We start from the raw sequence: 19979 nt of genomic DNA, 5'->3' as shown, positions 1-19979 counted from the left end.
GTATATAACGGTATACAGGCACTCTCCGGCGGTATATAGCGGTATACAGGCACTCTCCGTGGTATATAGCGGTATACAGGCACTCTCTGGCGGTATATAGCGGTATACAGGCAGGCACTCTCCGCGGTATATAGCGGTATACAGGCACTCTCCGGCGGTATATAGCAGTATACAGGCACTCTCCGCGGTATATAACGGTATACAGGCACTCTCCGGCGGTATATAGTGGTATACAGGCACTCTCCGGCGGTATATAGTGGTATACAGGCACTCTCCGCGGTATATAGCGGTATACAGGCACTCTCCGTGGTTTATAGCGGTATACAGGCACTCTCCGGCGGTATATAGCAGTATACAGGCACTCTCCGCAGTATATAACGGTATACAGGCACTCTCCGGCGGTATATAGTGGTATACAGGCACTCTCCGCTGTATATAGCGGTATACAGGCACTCTCCGGTGGTATATAGCGGTATACATGCACTCTCCGGCGGTATATAGCAGTATACAGGCACTCTCCGCGGTATATAGCGGTATACAGGCACTCTCCGAGGTATATAGCAGTATACAGGCACTCTCCGGCAGTACATAGCAGTATACAGGCACTCTCCGAGGTATATAGCAGTATACAGGCACTCTCCGGCGGTATATAGCGGTATACAGGCACTCTCCGGCGGTATATAGCGGTATACAGGCACTCTCCGCGGTATATAGCGGTATACATGCACTCTCCGCGGTATATAGCAGTATACAGGCACTCTCCGAGGTATATAGCGGTATACAGGCACTCTCCGAGGTATATAGCAGTATACAGGCACTCTCCGGCGGTATATAGCGGTATACAGGCACTCTCCGCGGTGTATAGCAATATACAGGCACTCTCCGCGGTATATAGCGGTATACAGGCACTCTCCGAGGTATATAGCGGTATACAGGCACTCTCCGAGGTATATAGCAGTATACAGGCATTCTCCGAGGTATATAGCAGTATACAGGCACTCTCCGGCGGTATATAGCGGTATACAGGCACTCTCCGCGGCATATAGCAATATACAGGCACTCTCCGCGGTATATAGCAGTATACAGGCACTCTCCGAGGTATATAGCGGTATACAGGCACTCTCCAGCGGTATATAGCAGTATACAGGCACTCTCCGGCGGTATATAGCGGTATACAGGCACTCTCCGCGGTATATAGCAATATACAGGCACTCTCCGAGGTATATAGCGGTATACAGGCACTCTCCGGCGGTATATAGCAGTATACAGGCACTCTCCGGCGGTATATAGCAGTATACAGGCACTCTCCGCGGTATATAGCGGTATACATGCACTCTCCGCGGTATATAGCGGTATACAGGCACTCTCCGCGGTATATAGCAGTATACAGGCACTCTCCGAGGTATATAGCAGTATACAGGCACTCTCCGAGGTATATAGCAGTATACAGGCACTCTCCGAGGTATATAGCAGTATACAGGCACTCTCCGCGGTATATAGCGGTATACAGGCACTCTCCGGCGGTATATAGCGGTATACAGGCACTCTCCGCGGTATATAGCGGTATACAGGCACTCTCCGCGGTATATAGCAGTATACAGGCACTCTCCGAGGTATATAGCAGTATACAGGCACTCTCCGAGGTATATAGCAGTATACAGGCACTCTCCGAGGTATATAGCAGTATACAGGCACTCTCCGCGGTATATAGCGGTATACAGGCACTCTCCGGCGGTATATAGCAGTATACAGGCACTCTCCGCGGTATATAGCGGTATACAGGCACTCTCCGGCGGTATATAGCGGTATACAGGCACTCTCCGCGGTATATAGCGGTATACAGGCACTCTCCGGCGGTATACAGGCACTCTCCGCGGTATATAGCGGTATACAGGCACTCTCCGCGGTATATACACAGGCACAGTCCGTGCAGGGCCGCTCCATCCTTCGCAGCCTCCTCACGCTCGGTCCCTGCCCCCGTGCACACGCTGCGGCCGGCCCGGGCTTACCTTAGTGGTGACAATACACAGACAGTCCATGGTCACCGCCGGTCCTCCACATCCACCGTCAGGGCCGGAGCAGCCCTCCTGCCCCCGCACCCGGCCGCCGCCGCTGACCGTCCGTCCGTCCGGGAGGAGAGACACGGGGGAAGGGAGGACAGGGAGAGGACGGGGAGAGACGGAGGGACCGGTGCAGGACGGACGGGCTGTGAGCAGCAGAGCAGCCTGCAGCCTACTGGGTGTTCTGCGGGGAAAGAGGGAGGAGGAGGAGGAAGAGACAGCTGAAGGCACAGAGGCGAGGGGAGGAGACAGAGACACAAGGAACCCACGCGAGGCTGCTCTTACTCACTGAGCCTGTGACTAAGAGACGGGGGGAACTAGAGGAAGAGACAGAGGAGGAAGAGACAGAGGAGGAAGAGGGAAGAGACAGAGGAGGAAGAAGGAAGAGACAGGAGGGAAGAGACAGAGGAGGAAGAGGGAAGAGACAGAGGAGGAAGAGACAGAGGAGGAAGAGGGAAGAGACAGAGGAGGAAGAGGGAAGAGACAGAGGAGGAAGAGACAGAGGAGGAAGAGACAGAGGAGGAAGAGACAGAGGAGGAAGAGACAGAGGAGGAAGAGGGAAGAGACAGAGGAGGAAGAGACAGAGGAGGAAGAGGGAAGAGACAGAGGAGGAAGAGACCGAGGAGGAAGAGGGAAGAGACAGATGAGGAAGAGGGAAGAGACAGGAGAGAAGAGACAGAGGAGGAAGAGGGAAGAGACAGAGGAGGAAGAGACAGAGGAGGAAGAAGGAAGAGACAGGAGGGAAGAGACAGAGGAGGAAGAGACAGAGGAGGAAGAAGGAAGAGACAGGAGGGAAGAGACAGAGGAGGAAGAGGGAAGAGACAGAGGAGGAAGAGACAGAGGAGGAAGAGGGAAGAGACAGGGGAGGAAGAAGGAAGAGACAGGAGGGAAGAGACAGAGGAGGAAGAGGGAAGAGACAGAGGAGGAAGAGACAGAGGAGGAAGAGGGAAGAGACAGAGGAGGAAGAGACAGAGGAGGAAGAGGGAAGAGACAGAGGAGGAAGAGACCGAGGAGGAAGAGGGAAGAGACAAAGGAGGAAGAGACAGAGGAGGAAGAGGGAAGAGACAAAGGAGCAAGAGACAGAGGAGGAAGAGGGAAGAGACAAAGGAGGAAGAGACAGAGGAGGAAGAGGGAAGAGACAGAGGAGGAAGAGACAGAGGAAGAAGAGACAGGAGGGAAGAGACAGAGGAGGAAGAGGGAAGAGACAGAGGAGGAAGAGACAAAGGAGGAAGAGACCGAGGAAGAGACAGAGGAGGAAGAGACAGGAGGGAAGAGACAGAGGAGGAAGAGGGAAGAGACAAAGGAAGAAGAGACAGAGGCGGAAGAGACAGGAGGGAAGAGACAGAGGAGGAAGAGACAGAGGAAGAGACAGAGGAAGAAGAGACAGGAGGGAAGAAACAGAGGAGGAAGAGGGAAGAAACAGAGGAGGAAGAGGGAAGAGACAGAGGAGGAAGAGGAAAGAGACAGAGGAGGAAGAGACAAAGGAGGAAGAGGGAAGAGACAGAGGAGGAAAAGACAGAGGAGGGAAGAGGAAGAGACAAAGGAGGAAGAGACAGAGGAGGAAGAGACAAAGGAGGAAGAGACAAAGGAGGAGGAAGAGACAGAGGAGGGAAGAGGAAGAGACAGAGGGAAGAGGAAGAGACAGAGGAGGGAGAGGGAAGAGACAGAGGAGGGAGAGAGAGAGGAGGAAAAGGGAAGAGACAGATGAGGAAGAGGGAAGAGACAGGAGAGAAGAGACAGAGGAGGAAGAGACAAAGGAGGAAGAGGGAAGACACATAGGAGGAAGAGACAAAGGAGGAAGAGACAGAAAAGGAAGAGAGAGGAGGAAGAGGGAGGAGGAAGAGACAGAGGAGGAAGAGACAGAAGAGAGAACAGACAGGGAAGAGACAGAGGAGGAAGAGGGAAGAGACAGAGGGAAGAGACGGAAGAGAGAAGAGACAGAGGAGGAAGAGGGAAGAGACCGAGGAGGAAGAGGCAGAGGAGGAAGAGGGAAGAGACAGAGGAGGAAGACAGAGGAAGAGGGAAGAGCCAGAGGGGGAGGAGACAGGAAGAAGCGGGAAGACACAGAGAAGAAGAGACAGAGGAGGAAGAGACAGAGGAGGAAGAAGGAAGAGACAGAGGAGGAAGAGACAGAGGGAAGAGGGAAGAGAGAGGAGGAAGAGGGAAGAGACAGAGGGAAAAGGAAGAGACAGAGGAAGAGGAAAGAGACAGAGGGAAGAGGAAGAAAGAGGGAAGAGACAGGAGGAAGCGGGAAGAGACAAAGGAGGGAAGAGGAAGAGACAGAGGAGGAAGAGGGAAGAGAAAAGGAAGAGGGAAGGGACAGAGAAAGAGGGAAGAGACAGAGGAGGAAGAGACAGAGGGAAGAGGAAGAAACAGGAGGAAGAGGGAAGAGAAAGAGACAGTGGAGGAAGAAGGAAGAGACAGAGAGGAGAGGAAGACAGGAGGAAGAAAGAGGAAAGAGGAAGAGACAGAGGAGGAAGAGACAGAGGAATAGGGAAGAGACAGGAGGAAGAGACAGAGTGAAGAGGAAGAGACACAGGAGGAAGAAACAGAGGAGGAAGAGGGAAGAAGAGACAGAGGAGGAAGAGGGAAGAGACAGGAGGAAGAGGGAAGAGACAGGGAAGAGGAAGACAGGAAGAGGGAAAAGACAGAGGGAAGAGACAGAGGGGGAAGAGACAGAGAGGAAGAGACAGAGGGAAGAGAAAGAGACAGAGGAGGAAAAGGGAAGAGACAGAGGAGGAAGAGGGAAGAAATAGTAGGAAGAGACAGAAGGAAGAGGAAGAGACAGAGGGAAGAGGAAGAGACATTGAGGGAGGGGGAAGAAACAGAGGAGGAAGAGGGAAGAGACAGAGGTAAGAGGAAGATAGAGGAAAGAGACAGAGGGGGGAGAGACAGGAGGAAGTGGGAAGAGACAAAGAGGAAGAGACAGAGGGAAGAGGAAGAGACAGGAGGAAGAGGGAATAGACAGAGGAGGCAGAGACAGAGAGGAAGAGGGAAGAGACAGAGGGAAGAGGAAGAGACAGGAGGAAGAGGGAAGAGACAGAGGAGAAACAGGGAAGAGACAGAGGAGAAAGAGGGAAGAGACAGAGGAGGAAGAGACAGAGAGGAGAGGAAGAGACACAGGAAAGAGGAAGAGGGAAGAGACAGGAGGAAGAGACAGAGGGAAGAGGAAGAGACAGGGAAGAGGAAGAGGGAAGAGACATATGAGGAAGAGACAGGAGGAAGAGGGAAGAAGAGAAATGATGAAGAGGGAAAAGACAGAAGAGGAAGAGACAGAGGACGAGGGAAGAGACAGAGGGAAGAGGAAAAGCAGAGGAGGAAGAGGGAAGAGCCAGAGGAGGAAGAGACAGAGGAAGAGGGAAGAGACAGAGGGAAGAGGAAGAGAGAGGGGGAAGAGACAGATGAGGAAGAGGGAAGAGGAAGACAGGGGAAGAGGGAAGAGGCAAAGGGGCAAGAGACAGGAGGAAGTGGGAAGAGACAGAGAGGAAGAGACAGAGGAGGAAGAGGGAAGAGACAGAGGATGAAGACGGAAGAGGAAGAAGGAAGAGACAGAGGAAGAGGGAAGAGACAGAGGGGGAAGAGACAGGAAAAAGCGGGAAGAGACAGAGGAGGAAGAGGGAAGAGACAGAGGAGGAGGAGGAGGGAAGAGACAGAGGAGGAAGAAGGAAGAGACAGGGAAGAGACAGAGGAGGAAGAGGGAAGAGAGAGGAAGAGACAGGAAGAGTGAAGAAGAGACAAAGGTAAAAGGAAGAGACAGGAGGAACAGGAAAGAGACAGAGGGGGAAGAGAGAGGGAAGAGGAAAAGCAAAGGAGAAAGAGGGAAGAGACAGAGGAGGAAGAGACAGAGGAAGAGGGAAGAGGAAGAGAGAGGGGGAAGAGACAGACGAGGAAGAGGGAAGAGGAAGACAGGTGAAGAGGGAAGAGGCAAAGGGGCAAGAGACAGGAGGAAGTGGGAAGAGACAGAGAGGAAGAGACAGAGGAGGAAGAGGGAAGAGACAGAGGATGAAGACGGAAGAGGAAGAAGGAAGAGACAGAGGAAGAGGGAAGAGACAGAGGGGGAAGAGACAGGAAAAAGCGGGAAGAGACAGAGGAGGAAGAGGGAAGAGACAGAGGAGGAGGAGGAGGGAAGAGACAGAGGAGGAAGAAGGAAGAGACAGGGAAGAGACAGAGGAGGAAGAGGGAAGAGAGAGGAAGAGACAGGAAGAGTGAAGAAGAGACAAAGGTAAAAGGAAGAGACAGGAGGAACAGGAAAGAGACAGAGGGGGAAGAGAGAGGGAAGAGGAAAAGCAAAGGAGAAAGAGGGAAGAGACAGAGGAGGAAGAGACAGAGGAAGAGGGAAGAGGAAGAGAGAGGGGGAAGAGACAGACGAGGAAGAGGGAAGAGGAAGACAGGTGAAGAGGGAAGAGGCAAAGGGGCAAGAGACAGGAGGAAGTGGAAAGAGACAGAGAGGAAGAGACAGAGGAGGAAGAGGGAAGAGACAGAGGATGAAGACGGAAGAGGAAGAAGGAAGAGACAGAGGAAGAGGGAAGAGACAGAGGGGGAAGAGGAAGGCAGAGGAAGAGGGAAGAGCCAGAGGGGGAAGAGACAGGAAAAAACAGGAAGAGACAGAGGAGGAAGAGGGAAGAGACAGAGGAGGAGGAGGGAAGAGACAGAGGAGGAAGAAGGAAGAGACAGAGGAGGAAGAGACAGAGGGAAGAGACAGAGGAAGAGGGAAGAGACAGAGGAGGAAGAGGGAAGAGAGAGAGGAAGAGACAGAGGAGGAAGAGACAAAGGGAAAAGGAAGAGACAGAGGAGGAACAGGAAAGAGACAGAGGGGGAAGAGACAGAGGGAAGAGGAAGACAGAGAAAGAGGGAAGAGACAGAGGGAAGAGGGAGAGACAGAGGAAGATGGAAGAAGAGACAGAGGAGGAAGGGGAAAGAGACAGAGGGGGGAGAGACAGAGGGAAGAGGAAGACAGAGAAAGAGGGAAGAGACAGAAGGGGAAGAGACAGAGGGAAGAGGGAGAGACAGAGGAGGGAAGAGGAAGAGACAGAGGGAAGAGAAAGAGACAGAAAAGGAAGAGGGAAGAGACAGAGGATGAAGAGGGAAGGGACAGAGGAAGAGGGAAGAGCCAGGAGGAAGAGACAGAAGGAAGAGGAAGAGGGAAGAAACAGAGGAAGAGAGAGGGGGAAGAGACAGACGAGGAAGAGGGAAGAGGAAGACGGGGAAGAGGGAAGAGGCAAAGGGGAAAGAGACAGGAGGAAGTGGGAAGAGAGAGAGGAAGAAACAAAGAAGAAGAGATAGAAGGAAGAGACAAGAGGAAGAGACAGAAGAGGAAGAGGGAAGAGGAAGACGGTAGAGACAGAGGAGGAAGAGACAGAGGAAGAGGGAAGAGACAGAGGGGGAAGAGGGAGGAGGAAGACAGAGGAAGAGGGAAGAGCCAGAGGGGGAAGAGACAGGAGGAAGCGGGAAGAGACAGAGGAGGAAAAGGGAAGAGACAGAGGAGGAAGAAGGAAGAGACAGAGGAGGAAGAGACAGGAGGAAGAGACAGAGGGAAGAGACAAAGGAAGAGGGAAGAGACAGAGGAGAAAGAGGGAAGAGAGAGGAAGAGACAGAGGAAGAGGGAAGAAGAGACAGAGGAGGAAGAGACAAAGGGAAAAGGAAGAGACAGGAGGAACAGGAAAGAGACAGGGGGAAGAGGAAGACAGAGAAAGAGGGAAGAGACAGAGATGAAGAGACAGAGGGAAGAGGGAGAGACAGAGGAGGAAGGGGAAAGAGACAGAGGGGGAAGAGACAGAGGGAAGAGGAAGACAGAGAAAGAGGGAAGAGACAGAGAGGAAGAGACAGAGGGAAGAGGGAGAGACAGAGGAGGGAAGAGACAGAGGGAAGAGAAAGAGACAGAAAAGGAAGAGGGAAGAGACAGAGGATGAAGAGGGAAGGGACAGAGGAGGAAGAGGGAAGAGCCAAAAGGAAGAGACAGAGGAGGAGGAAGAGACACGAGGAAGAGACAGAGGGAAGAGGAAGAGACAGTGGAGGAAGAAGGAAGAGACAGAGGAGGAAGAGGGAAGAGACAGAGAGGAGAGGAAGAGACAGGAGGAAGAGACAGAGGAAAGAGACAGAGGAGGAAAAGGGAAAAGACAAAGAAGGAAGAGACAGAGACAGGAGGAAGAGACAGAGGAAAGAGGAAGAGACAAAGGTGGAAGAGGGAAGAGACAGAGAAGAGGGAAGAAGAGACAGAGGAGGAAGAAAGAAGAGACAGAAGAGGAAGAGACAAGGGAAGAGACAGAGGGAAGAGGAAAAACAGGAGGAAGAGGGAAGAGACAGAGGAAGAGGCAAGAGACAGAGGGGGAAGAGACAGAGGAAGAGGGAAGAGACAGAGGAGGGAGAGGGAAAAGACAGAGGGAAGAGGAAGACAGAAGAAGAGGGAAAAGACAGAGGGAAGAGGAAGACAGAGGAAGAGGGAAGAGACAGAGGGGGAAGAGACAAGAGAAAGCGGGAAGAGACAGAGAGGAAGAGACAGAGGAGGAAGAGGGAAGAGACAGAGGAGGAAGAGGGAAAAGACAGGAGGAAGAGGGAAAAGACAGGAGGAAGAGGGAAGAGACAGTAGGAAGAGGAAGAGACAGAGGGGGAAGAGACAGGAGGAAGAGGGAAGGGACAGAGGAGTAAGAAGGAAGAGACAGAGGAGGAAGAGACAGGAGACAGAGGAGGAAGAGACACAAGGAAGAGTCAGAGGGAAGAGGAAGAGACAGGAGGAAGAGGGAAGAGACAGAAAGGAGAGGAAGAGACACAGGAAAGAGGAAGAGACAGAGGAGGAAGAGACAGAGGGAAGAGGAAGAGACAGGAGGAAGAGACAGGGAAGAGGGAAGAGACAGAAGAGGGAAGAAAAGAAAGAGGACGAAGAGGGAAGAGACAGAAGAGGAAGAAACAGAGGGAAGAGGAAGACAGAGGAAGAGTGAAGAGCCAGAGGGGGAAGATACAGGAGGAAGAGAAAGAGGGAAGAGACAGGAGGAAGAGACAGAGGAAGAGGAAGATACAGAGGAGGAAGAGACAGAGGGAAGAGGAAGAGACAGAGAAGGAAGAGAAAGACAGGAGGAAGAGACAGAGGAAGAGGGAAGAGACAGAGGAGGAAGAGAGAGGAAGAGACAGGAAGAGGGAAGAAGAGACAGAGGAGGAAGAGACAGAGGGAAAAGGAAGAGACAGAGGAAGAGGAAAGAGACAGAGGGGGAAGAGACAGAGGGAAGAGGAAGAAAGAGAAAGAGGGAAGAGACAATGGGGGGAAAAGGCAGGAGGAAGCGGGCAGAGACAGAGGAGGGAAGAGGGAAGAGACAGAGAGGAGAAGAAGAGACACAGGAAAGAGGAAGAGACAGAGACAGGAGGAAGAGACAGAGGGAAGAGACAGAGGAAGAGGGAAGAGACAGAGGGAAGAGGAAAAGCAGAGGAGGAAGAGGGAAGAGGAAGAGACAGAGGGGGAAGAGACAGAGGAGGAAAAGGGAAGAGACAGAGGGAAGAGAAAGACAGAGGAAGAGGGAAGAGCCAGAGGGGGAAGAGACAGGAGGAAGCGGGAAGAGACAGAGAAGAGACAGAGGAGGAAGAGGGAAGAGACAGAAGAGGAAGAAGGAAGAGACAGAAGAGGAAGAGGAAGACAGAGGAAGAGAGAAGAGACAGAGGGGGAAGAGACAGGAGAAAGCAGGAAAAGACAGAGGAAGAGACAGGAGGAAGAGGGAAGAGACAGTAGGAAGAGACAGAAGGAAGAGACAGAGGGGGAAGAGACAGGAGGAAGAAGGAAGGGACAGAGGAGGAAAAGACAGAGGAAGAGGAAAGAGACAGAGGAGGAAGAGGGAGAAGACAGAGGAGGAAGAGACAGAGGGAAGAGGAAGAGACAGGGAAGAGGAAGATAGAGGAATGAGACAGAGGGGGAAGAGACAGGAGGAAGCAGGAAGAGACAGAGGAGGAAGAGGGAAGAGACAGAGGAGGAAGAGGCAGAGGGAAGAGGAAGAGAAAGAGGAGGAAGAGGGAATAGACAGAGGAGGCAGAGACACAGAGGAAGAGACAGAGGAGGAAGAGACAGAGGGAAGAGGAAGAGACAGGAGGAAGAGTGAAGAGACAGAGGAGAAAGAGGGAAGAGACAGAGGAGGAAGAGGGAAGAGACAGAGGAGGAAGAGGGAAGAGACAGAGGTAAGAAAGAAGAGACAGAGGAGGAAGAGACAGAGGAGAAAAAGGGAAGAGACAGAGGGAAGAGGAAGAGACAGAGGAGGAAGATGAAAGAGACAGAGAGGAGAGGAAGAGACAGAGGAAGAGGGAAGAGACAGAGGGAAGAGGAAAATCAGAGGAGGAAGAGAGAAGAGACAGAGGAGGAAGAGACAGGAAGAGAGAGGGGGAAGAGACAGACGAGGAAGAGGAAGACAGAGGAAGTGGGAAGAGACAGACGAGGAAGAGGAAGACAGAGGAAGTGGGAAGAGACAGAGAGGAAGAGACAAAGAGGAAGAGACAGAGAGAAGAGGAAGAGACAGAGGAGGAAGACAGAAGAGACAGAGGAGGAAGACGGAAAAGGAAGAAGGAAGAGACAGAGGGGGAAGAGGGAAGAGACAGAGAAAGACAGAGGAAGAGGGAAGAGCCAGAGGGGGAATAGACAGGAGGAAGCGGGAAGAGACAGAGAAGAAGAGACAGGAGGAAGAGGGAAGGACAGACGAGGAAGAGACAGAGGGAAGAGGTAAGAGACAGGAGGAAGAGACAGAGGGAAGAGGAAGAGACAGAGGAGGAAGAGACAGAGACAGGAGGAAGAGACAAAGGAAGAGACAGAGGAGGAAGAGGGAAGAGACAGGAGATAGAGGGAAGAGAGAGAGGAAAAGGGAAGAAGAGACAGAGGGAAAAGGAAGAGACAGAGGAGGAAGAGGAAAGAGACAGATGGAAGAGGAAGACAGAGAAAGAGGGAAGAGACAGAGGGGGAAGAGATAGGAGGAAGCGGGAAGAGACAGTTGAGGAAGAGGGAAGAGACAGAAGAGGGAAGAAGAGAAAGAGGACCAAGAGGGAAGAGGAAAAGCAGAGGAGGAAGAGGGAAGAGACAGAGGAAGAGGGAAGAGACAGAGGGAAGAGGAAGAGACAGAGGGGGAAGAGACAGAGGAGGAAGAGGGAAGAGACAGGGAAGAGAAAGACAGAGGAAGAGGGAAGAGACAGGAGGAAGCGGGAAGAGACAGAGAAGAAGAGACAGAGGAGGAAGAGGGAAGAGACAGAAAAGGAAGAGACAGAGGAGGAAGAGGAAGACAGAGGAAGAGGGAAGAGACAGGAGAAAGCGGGAAGAGACAGAGAGGAAGAGACAGGAGGAAGAGACAGAGGGAAGAGACAGAGGAAAGAGGAAGAGAGAGGAGGAAGAGGGAAGAGACAGTAGGAAGAGACAGAAGGAAGAGACAGAGGGGGAAGAGACAGGAGGAAGAGGGAAGGGACAGAGGAGAAAGAGGGAAGAGACAGAGGAGGAAAAGACAAGAAGAGGGAAGAGACAGAGGAGGAAGAGACAGGAGGAAGAGGGAAGAGACAGAGGAGGAAGAGACACGAGAAAGAGACAGAGGGAAGAGTAAGAGACAGGAGGAAGAGGAAGAGACAGAGGAGGAAGAGGAAAGAGAGAGAGGAAGAGACACAGGAAAGAGGAAGAGACAGAGGAAGAGGGAAGAGACAGAGACAGGAGGAAGAGACAAAGGAGGAAGAGACAGGGAAGAGGAAGAGACAGGAAGAGGGAAGAGAGAGAAGAAGAGGGAAGAGACAGAAGAGGGAAGAAGAGAAAGAGGACGAATAGGGAAGAGACAGAGGAAGAGGGAAGAAGAAAAGCAGAGGAGAAAGAGGGAAGAGACAGAGGGAAGAGGAACAGACAGAGGGGGAAGAGTGAAGAGACAGGGAAGAGGAAGACAGAGGAAGAGGGAAGAGCCAGAGGGGGAAGAGACAGGAGGAAGGGGAAGAAACAGAAGAAGAGACAGAGGAGGAAGAAGGAAGAGACAGAGGAGGAAGAGACAGAGGAAGAGGAAGATACAGAGGAGGAAGAGACAGAGGGAAGAGGAAGAGACAGAGGGAAGAGACAAAGGAAGAGGAAAGAGACAGAGGAAGAAGAGACAGAGGAGGAAGAGGGAAGAGAGAGGAAGAGACAGAGGAAGAGGGAAGAAGACACAGAGGGAAAAGGAAGAGACAGAGGAAGAGGAAAGAGACAGAGGGAAGAGGAAGAAAGAGGAAAGAGACAGAGGGGGAAGAGACAGGAGGAAGCGAGAAGAGAAAGAGGAGGGAAGAGGAAAAGACAGGGAAGAGGAAGAGACAGAGGAGGAAGAGGGAAGAGACATCGGAGAAAGAGGGAAGGGACAGCGGAGGAAGAGACAGAGGAAGAGGGAAGAGACAGAAGGAAGAGACAGGAGGAAGAGGGAAGAGACAGAGGAGGAAGAGGGAAGAGACAGAGGAGAAGGAAGCGACACGAGGAAGAGACAGAGGGAAGAGGAAGAAACAGGAAGAAGAGGGAAGAGGAAGAGACAGTGGAGGAAAAAGGAAGAGACAGAGAGGAGAGGAAGAGACAGGAGGAAGAGACAGAAGAAGAGGGATGAGACAGAGGGGGAAGAGGGAAGAGACAGAGGAGGAAGAGACAGAGTGAAGAGGAAGAGACACAGGAGGAAGAGACAGGGAAGAGGAAGAAACAGAGGAGGAAGAGGGAAGAGACAGAGAAGAGGGAAGAAGAGAAAAAGGAGGAAGAGGGAAGAGACAGGAGGAAGAGGGAAAAGACAGAGGGAAGAGGAAGACAGAGAAAGAGGGAAAAGACAGGGAAGAGGAAGAGGGAAGAAACAGAAGGAAGAGACAGGATGAAGAGGGAAGAGACAGAGGAGGAAGAGGGAAGAGACAGGAGAAGGAAGCAACAGAGGAAGAGGGAAGAGGAAGAGACAGTGGAGGAAAAAGGAAGAGAGAGAGGAGAGGAAGAGACAGGAGGAAGAGACAGAAGAAGAGGGATGAGATGGGGGAAGAGACAGAGAGGAAGGGACAGAGGGAAGAGGAAGAGACAGAGGAGGAAGAGGGAAGAGACAGAGGAAGAGACAGAGGAGGAAAAGGGAAGAGACAGAGGAGGAAGAGGGAAAAGACAGGAGGAAGAGGGAAGAGACAGTAGGAAGAGACAGAAGGAAAAGGAAGACACAGAGGGGGAAGAGACAGGAGGAAGAGGAAAGGGACAGAGGGGGAAGAGACAGGACGAAGAGGGAAGAGACAGAGGGAAAAGGAAGAGACATAGGGGGAAGAGACAGGAGGAAGAGGGAAGAGACAGGGAAGAGGAAGGTAGAGGAAAGAGACAGAGGGGGAAGAGACAGGAGGAAGCAGGAAGAGACAGAGGAGGAAGAGGGAAGAGATAGAGGAGGAAGAGGCAGAGGGAAGAGAAAGAGGAGGAAGAGGGAATAGACAGAGGAGGCAGAGACAGAGAGGAAGAGGGAAGAGACAGAGGAGGAAGAGACAGAGGAGGAAGAGGAAGAGACAGAGGGAAGAGGAAGAGACAGGAGGAAGAGTGAAGAGACAGAGGAGAAAGAGGGAAGAGACAAAAGAGACAGAGGGAAGAAAAAAGAGACAGGAGGAAGAGAAAGAGGAGGAAGAGGGAAGAGACAGGGAAGAGACACGAGGAAGAGACAGAGGGAAGAGGAAGAGACAGAGGAGGAAGAGGAAAGAGACAGAGAGGAGAGGAAGAGACGCAGGAAAGAGGAAGAGACAGAGGAGGAAGAGACAGAGGGAAGAGGAAGATACAGAGGAGGAAGAGACAGAGGAAGAGGGAAGAGACAGAGGGAAGAGGAAGGGACAGAGGAGGAAGAGGGAAGAAGAGAAAGAGGACGAAGAGGGAAGAGACAGAAGAAGAGGAAGAGACAGAGGGAAGAGGAAAAGCAGAGGAGGAAGAGGGAAGAGACAGAAGGGACAGAGGAAAAGGGAAGAGGAAGAGAGAGGGGGAAGAGACAGATGAGGAAGAGGAAGACAGGAAGAGGCAAAGGGGCAAGAGACAGGAGTAAGTAGGAAGAGACAGAGAGGAAGAGACAGAGGAGGAAGAGACAAAGAGGAAGAGACAGAGAGAAGAGGAAGAGACAGAGGAGGAAGACAGAAGAGACAGAGGAGGAAGACGGAAAAGGAATAAGGAAGAGACAGAGGAAGAGGGAAAAGACAGAGGGGGAAGAGGGAAGAGACAGAGGAAGAGGAAGACAGAGGAAGAGGGAAGAGCCAGAGGGGGAATAGACAGGAGGAAGCGGGAAGAGTCAGAGAAGAAGAGACAGAGGAGGAAGAGGGAAGAGACAGAGGAGGAAGAGGGAAGAGACAGAGGAGGAAGAAGGAAGGACAGAGGAGGAAGAGACAGGAGGAAGAGACAGAGGAAGAGGAAGAGACAGAGGCAAGAGGAAGAGACAGAGGAGGAAGAGACAAAGGAAGAGGGAAGAGACAGAGGAGGAAGAGACAGAGGGAAGAGACAGAGGAGGAAGAGACAGAGACAAAGGAAGAGGGAAGAGACAGAGGAGATAGAGGGAAGAGAGAGAGGAAGAGGGAAGAAGAGACAGAGGAGGAAGAGACAGGGAAAAGGAAGAGACAGAGGAGGAAGAGAAAAGAGACAGAGGGAAGGGGAAGACAGAGAAAGAGGGAAGAGACAGAGGGAAGAGACAGGAGGAAGAGGGAAGATACAGAGGAGGAAAAGGGAAGGGACAGAGGAGGAAGACACAGAGGAAGAGGGAAGAGACAGGAGGAAGAGACAGAAGAAAGAGGAAGAGACAGGAGGAAGAGACAGAGGGAATAGGAAGAAACAGGAGGAAGAGGAAGAGACAGTGGAGGAAGAAGGAAGAGACAAAGGAGGAAGAGACAGAGAGGAGAGGAAGAGACAGGAGAAAGAGACAAAGGAGGAAGAGACAGAGGAAGAGGGAAGAGACAGAGGAGGAAGAGACAAAGACTGAGCGAACTAATCAGACTTTGGAAACTTATTTGAGATGCTTTGTGTCTGCTGATCAGGATGATTGGGTGGCTTTCTTGCCATTGGCCGAGTTTGCCCTTAATAATCGGGCTAGTTCGGCTACCTTGGTTTCGCCCTTCTTTTGTAATTTTGGTTTTCATCCTCGTTTTTCTTCGGGGCAAGTTGAACCTTCTGATTGTCCTGGTGTGGATTCTGTGGTTGACAGGTTGCAGCAGATTTGGGCTCATGTGGTGGACAATTTGGTGTTGTCTCAGGAGGAGGCTCAGCGTTTTGCTAACCTTCGTCGGTGTGTTGGTTCCCGGCTTCGGGTTGGGGATTTGGTCTGGTTGTCTTCCCGTCATGTTCCTATGAAGGTTTCTTCCCCTAAGTTTAAGCCTCGGTTTATTGGTCCTTATAGGATTTCTGAAATTATCAATCCGGTGTCTTTTCGTTTGGCCCTTCCAGCCTCTTTTGCCATCCATAATGTTTTCCATAGATCTTTATTGCGGAAATATGTGGTGCCCATTGTTCCCTCGGTTGATCCTCCTGCTCCTGTGTTGGTTGATGGGGAGTTGGAGTATGTGGTTGAGAAGATTTTGGATTCTCGCTTTTCGAGGCGGAGGCTTCAGTACCTTGTCAAATGGAAGGGTTATGGCCAGGAGGATAATTCTTGGGGTTTTACCTCTGATGTCCATGCTGCTGATTTGGTCCGTGCCTTTCATCTGGCTCGTCCTGATCGGCCTGGGGGCTCTGGTGAGGGTTCGGTGACCCCTCTTCAAGGGGGGGGGTGTTGTGAAATTGGATTTTGGGCTCCCCCTGTGGCCACTGGTGGAATTGAACTGGTGTGCATCATCCTCTCTGTTCACCTGTTTCCATCAGGATGTGGGAGTCGCTATTTAGCCTTGCTCCTCTGTCACTTCCATGCCGGTCAACATTGTAATCAGAAGCCTTTCTGTGCATGTTCCTGCTGCTAGACAACTCCCAGCTAAGTTGGACTTTAGTCCTTGTTTGTTTTTGCATTTTGTTCCGCCGGCGTCGGGTTGGTCCTCGGCTTTGTGTTGGGGACTTGGTGTGGTTGTCTTCTCGTTTTGTCCCTATGAGGGTTTCTTCTCCCAAGTTTAAGCCTCGGTTCATCGGCCCGTACAAGATATTGGAGATTCTTAACCCTGTGTCCTTCCGTTTGGACCTCCCTGCATCTTTTTCTATTCATAATGTTTTTCATCGGTCATTATTGCGCAGGTATGAGGTACCGGTTGTGCCTTCCGTTGAGCCTCCTGCTCCGGTGTTGGTTGAGGGCGAGTTGGAGTACGTTGTGGAAAAAATCTTGGACTCCCGTGTTTCCAGACGGAAACTCCAGTATCTGGTCAAATGGAAGGGATACGGTCAGGAGGATAATTCTTGGGTGACTGCCTCTGATGTTCATGCCTCCGATTTGGTCCGTGCCTTTCATAGGGCTCATCCTGATCGCCCTGGTGGTTCTGGTGAGGGTTCGGTGCCCCCTCCTTGAGGGGGGGGTACTGTTGTGAAATTGGATTTTGGGCTCCCCCTGTGGCCACTGGTGGAATTGAACTGGTGTGCATCATCCTCTCTGTTCACCTGTTTCCATCAGGATGTGGGAGTCGCTATTTAGCCTTGCTCCTCTGTCACTTCCATGCCGGTCAACATTGTAATCAGAAGCCTTTCTGTGCATGTTCCTGCTGCTAGACAACTCCCAGCTAAGTTGGACTTTAGTCCTTGTTTGTTTTTGCATTTTGTTCCAGTTCACAGCTGTAGTTTCGTTTCTGTGTCTGGAAAGCTCTTGTGATCTGAAATTGCCACTCTGATGTTATGAGTTAATACTAGAGTCTTAAAGTAATTTCAGGATGGTGTTTTGATAGGGTTTTCAGCTGACCATGAAAGTGCCCTTTCTGTCTTCCTGCTATCTAGTAAGCGGACCTCAATTTTGCTAAACCTATTTTCATACTACGTTTGTCATTTCATCTAAAATCACCGCCAATATTTGTGGGGGCCTCTGTCTGCCTTTCGGGGAAATTTCTCTAGAGGTGAGCCAGGACTATATTTTCCTCTGCCAGGATTAGTTAGTCCTCCGGTCGGCGCTGGGCGTCTAGGGATAAAACGCAGGCAACGCTACCCGGCTACTGTTAGTTGTGCGGCAGGTTTAGTTCATGGTCAGTTTAAGTTTCCATCCTTCCAAGAGCTAGTTCTTATGTTTGCTGGGCTATGTTCTCTTGCCATTGAGAACCATAACAGGGGGGGTTGTCATGATCTCTGCAGGCAGAGATCATAGCAAGCCTATAGAGGGACAAGCTCTCGGAAGATGGAACTATACTGACCATGAACTAAGCCTGCCGCGCAACTAGAAATAGCCAGGTAGCATTTCCTATTTATAGCTAGATGCCCAGCTCTGGCCTAAGACCTAAATAGCTAGCAGAGGGAAATATAAGACCTGGCTCACCTCTAGAGAAATATTCCAAAGAAGACAGTAGCCCCCCACATATAATGACGGTGAGTTCAGATGAAACAACAAACGCAGCAGGAAAATAGTCTTAGCAAATTTGAGGTCCGCTTACTAGATAGCAGAAGACAGATAGTATACTTTCATGGTCAGCAGAAAAACACTAACAAAACACCATCCAGAGATTACCTTAAACTCTGGCATTAACTCATAACGCCAGAGTAGCAATCCCTGATCAACGAGAGCTTTCCAGACACAGTAACAAAACTTCAGCTGTGAACTGGAACAAATAGGCAAAACAAAACATGGACAAAAGTCCAACTTATCTAGTAGTAGTCTAGAAGCAGGAACAAGCACTGAGAGGCATCAGATAACATTGTTGACCGGCAAGAAACCACCAGAGAAATGAGCTTAAATAGCGACACCCACTACTGATGGAACCAGGTGAAACAGGAAAGAGGATGACAAGTCCAATTCCACAAGCGGCCACCGGGGGAGCCCAAAATCCAAATTCACAACAGTACCCCCCCCTCAAGGAGGGGGCACCGAACCCTCACCAGATCCACCAGGGCGACCAGGATGAGCCCTATGGAAGGCACGAACAAGATCAGAAGCATGAACATCAGATGCATTGACCCAAGAATTATCCTCCTGGCCGTAACCCTTCCAGTTGACCAAATACTGGAGTCTCCGTCTGGAAACACGAGAGTCCAAAATTTTCTCCACAACGTACTCCAACTCACCCTCAACCAACACCGGAGCAGGAGGCTCAACTGAAGGTACCACAAAATCTTGTAAATTTTGTACTTTCGTGATGAGATTATTCAAACCCGCAGTTACACTCTGGAGATCCATTATTGTCAGGTGCACACAGAGCCATACAGAGATTAGAAGGAGAGAGAGAAAAAAGACTGCAGCAAGGCAGACTGGAGGAAAAAAAAAAAAAAAAAAATTCCAGCAGACTTCTTATAACTCTCCTTTCTCAACCTGGGTCTTTAACACTTTACTGGCCGGTCAAACTGTCATGATCTCTGCAGGCAGAGATCATAGCAAGCCTATAGAGGGACAAGCTCTCGGAAGATGGAACTATACTGACCATGAACTAAGCCTGCCGCGCAACTAGAAATAGCCAGGTAGCATTTCCTATTTATAGCTAGATGCCCAGCTCTGGCCTAAGACCTAAATAGCTAGCAGAGGGAAATATAAGACCTGGCTCACCTCTAGAGAAATATTCCAAAGAAGACAGTAGCCCCCCACATATAATGACGGTGAGTTCAGATGAAACAACAAACGCAGCAGGAAAATAGTCTTAGCAAATTTGAGGTCCGCTTACTAGATAGCAGAAGACAGATAGTATACTTTCATGGTCAGCAGAAAAACACTAACAAAACACCATCCAGAGATTACCTTAAACTCTGGCATTAACTCATAACGCCAGAGTAGCAATCCCTGATCAACGAGAGCTTTCCAGACACAGTAACAAAACTTCAGCTGTGAACTGGAACAAATAGGCAAAACAAAACATGGACAAAAGTCCAACTTATCTAGTAGTAGTCTAGAAGCAGGAACAAGCACTGAGAGGCATCAGATAACATTGTTGACCGGCAAGAAACCACCAGAGAAATGAGCTTAAATAGCGACACCCACTACTGATGGAACCAGGTGAAACAGGAAAGAGGATGACAAGTCCAATTCCACAAGCGGCCACCGGGGGAGCCCAAAATCCAAATTCACAACAGGGGGTACTGTTGTGAATTCTGCTCTTGGGCTCCCTCCGGTGGTTGTTGTTGGTAGTGCAGTTGTCTTGGGGTTGTAATCCAGGGCAGTTGTTTCTGCTGATTGCAGCTCTATTAGGTATTTAGGTATGCAGGATCCATGAGTCCGTGCCAGTTGTCCATTGTACTTGGAGGGATTGCATCTCTCTCTGGCTCCTCATGCCCTGCTGCCAATTCAGCTAAGATAAGTGTCTGGTTTTTTGTCTCTGTGCACACATGCAGTGTGCTTTGCAATTTAGTGCAATTCATTGTGTTTTTGTCCAGCTTAGACTTTGTTTGGATTTTTCAGTCATGCTGGATTCTCAGGAGATGCAGATATACTTTCTATGTCTTTAGTTAGATGTAGAATATTTGTATTATCTGCTGTGGATATTTTTAGGATTTTAATACTGACCACTTAGAATTCTGTCCTATCCTTTTCTATTTAGCTAGAAGTGCCTCTTTTGCTAAATCCTGTTTTTCTGCCTGCGTGTGTTTTTCCTCTTATACTCACAGTCAATATTTGTGGGGGGCTGCCTTTCCTTGGGGTTCTGCTCTGAGGTAAGATAGAATTCCCATTTCCATGTATAGAGGTATTTAGTCCTCCGGCTGTGTCGAGGTGTCTAGGACGTGTTAGGTACATCCCACGGCTACTTCTAGTTGCGGTGTTAGTTTAGGGTTTGCGGTCAGTACAGGTACGACCTACTCCTGAGAAAGTCTCTCATGCGGCTCCAAGGTCACCGGATCATAACACAGGACCCTCCTCTATGACTACAGAGCAGACATGACACCAGTGATGGGTTTTAGGAAGG

At 50.6% G+C, this 19979-nt stretch overlaps 1 protein-coding gene across 4 annotated transcripts in view; it reads right to left on the bottom strand.

Moving 5' to 3' along the window:
• Positions 1-19979, bottom strand: part of DLG4 (discs large MAGUK scaffold protein 4) — a 393288-nt gene that overhangs the window by 352316 nt on the left and 20993 nt on the right. The window contains exon 1 of one of the 4 annotated variants that reach the window (XM_077261461.1): positions 2010-2309. The exons of 2 other annotated variants lie outside the window; for them this stretch is intronic. In XM_077261461.1, coding sequence (XP_077117576.1) covers positions 2010-2039 — 30 coding nt within the window. In that variant the 5' untranslated portion in view covers positions 2040-2309. Of the gene's footprint in view, positions 1-2009; positions 2310-19979 lie in introns of those variants that run through there. One more of the 4 variants, XM_077261462.1, reaches the window with a different exon arrangement.

Source organism: Ranitomeya variabilis, chromosome 5, assembly GCF_051348905.1.
Source record: "Ranitomeya variabilis isolate aRanVar5 chromosome 5, aRanVar5.hap1, whole genome shotgun sequence".
Lineage (NCBI taxonomy): Eukaryota > Metazoa > Chordata > Amphibia > Anura > Dendrobatidae > Ranitomeya > Ranitomeya variabilis.
The sequence above is the reverse complement of the archived record's forward strand: the minus strand, read 5'-3'. Positions and strand labels throughout refer to the sequence as shown.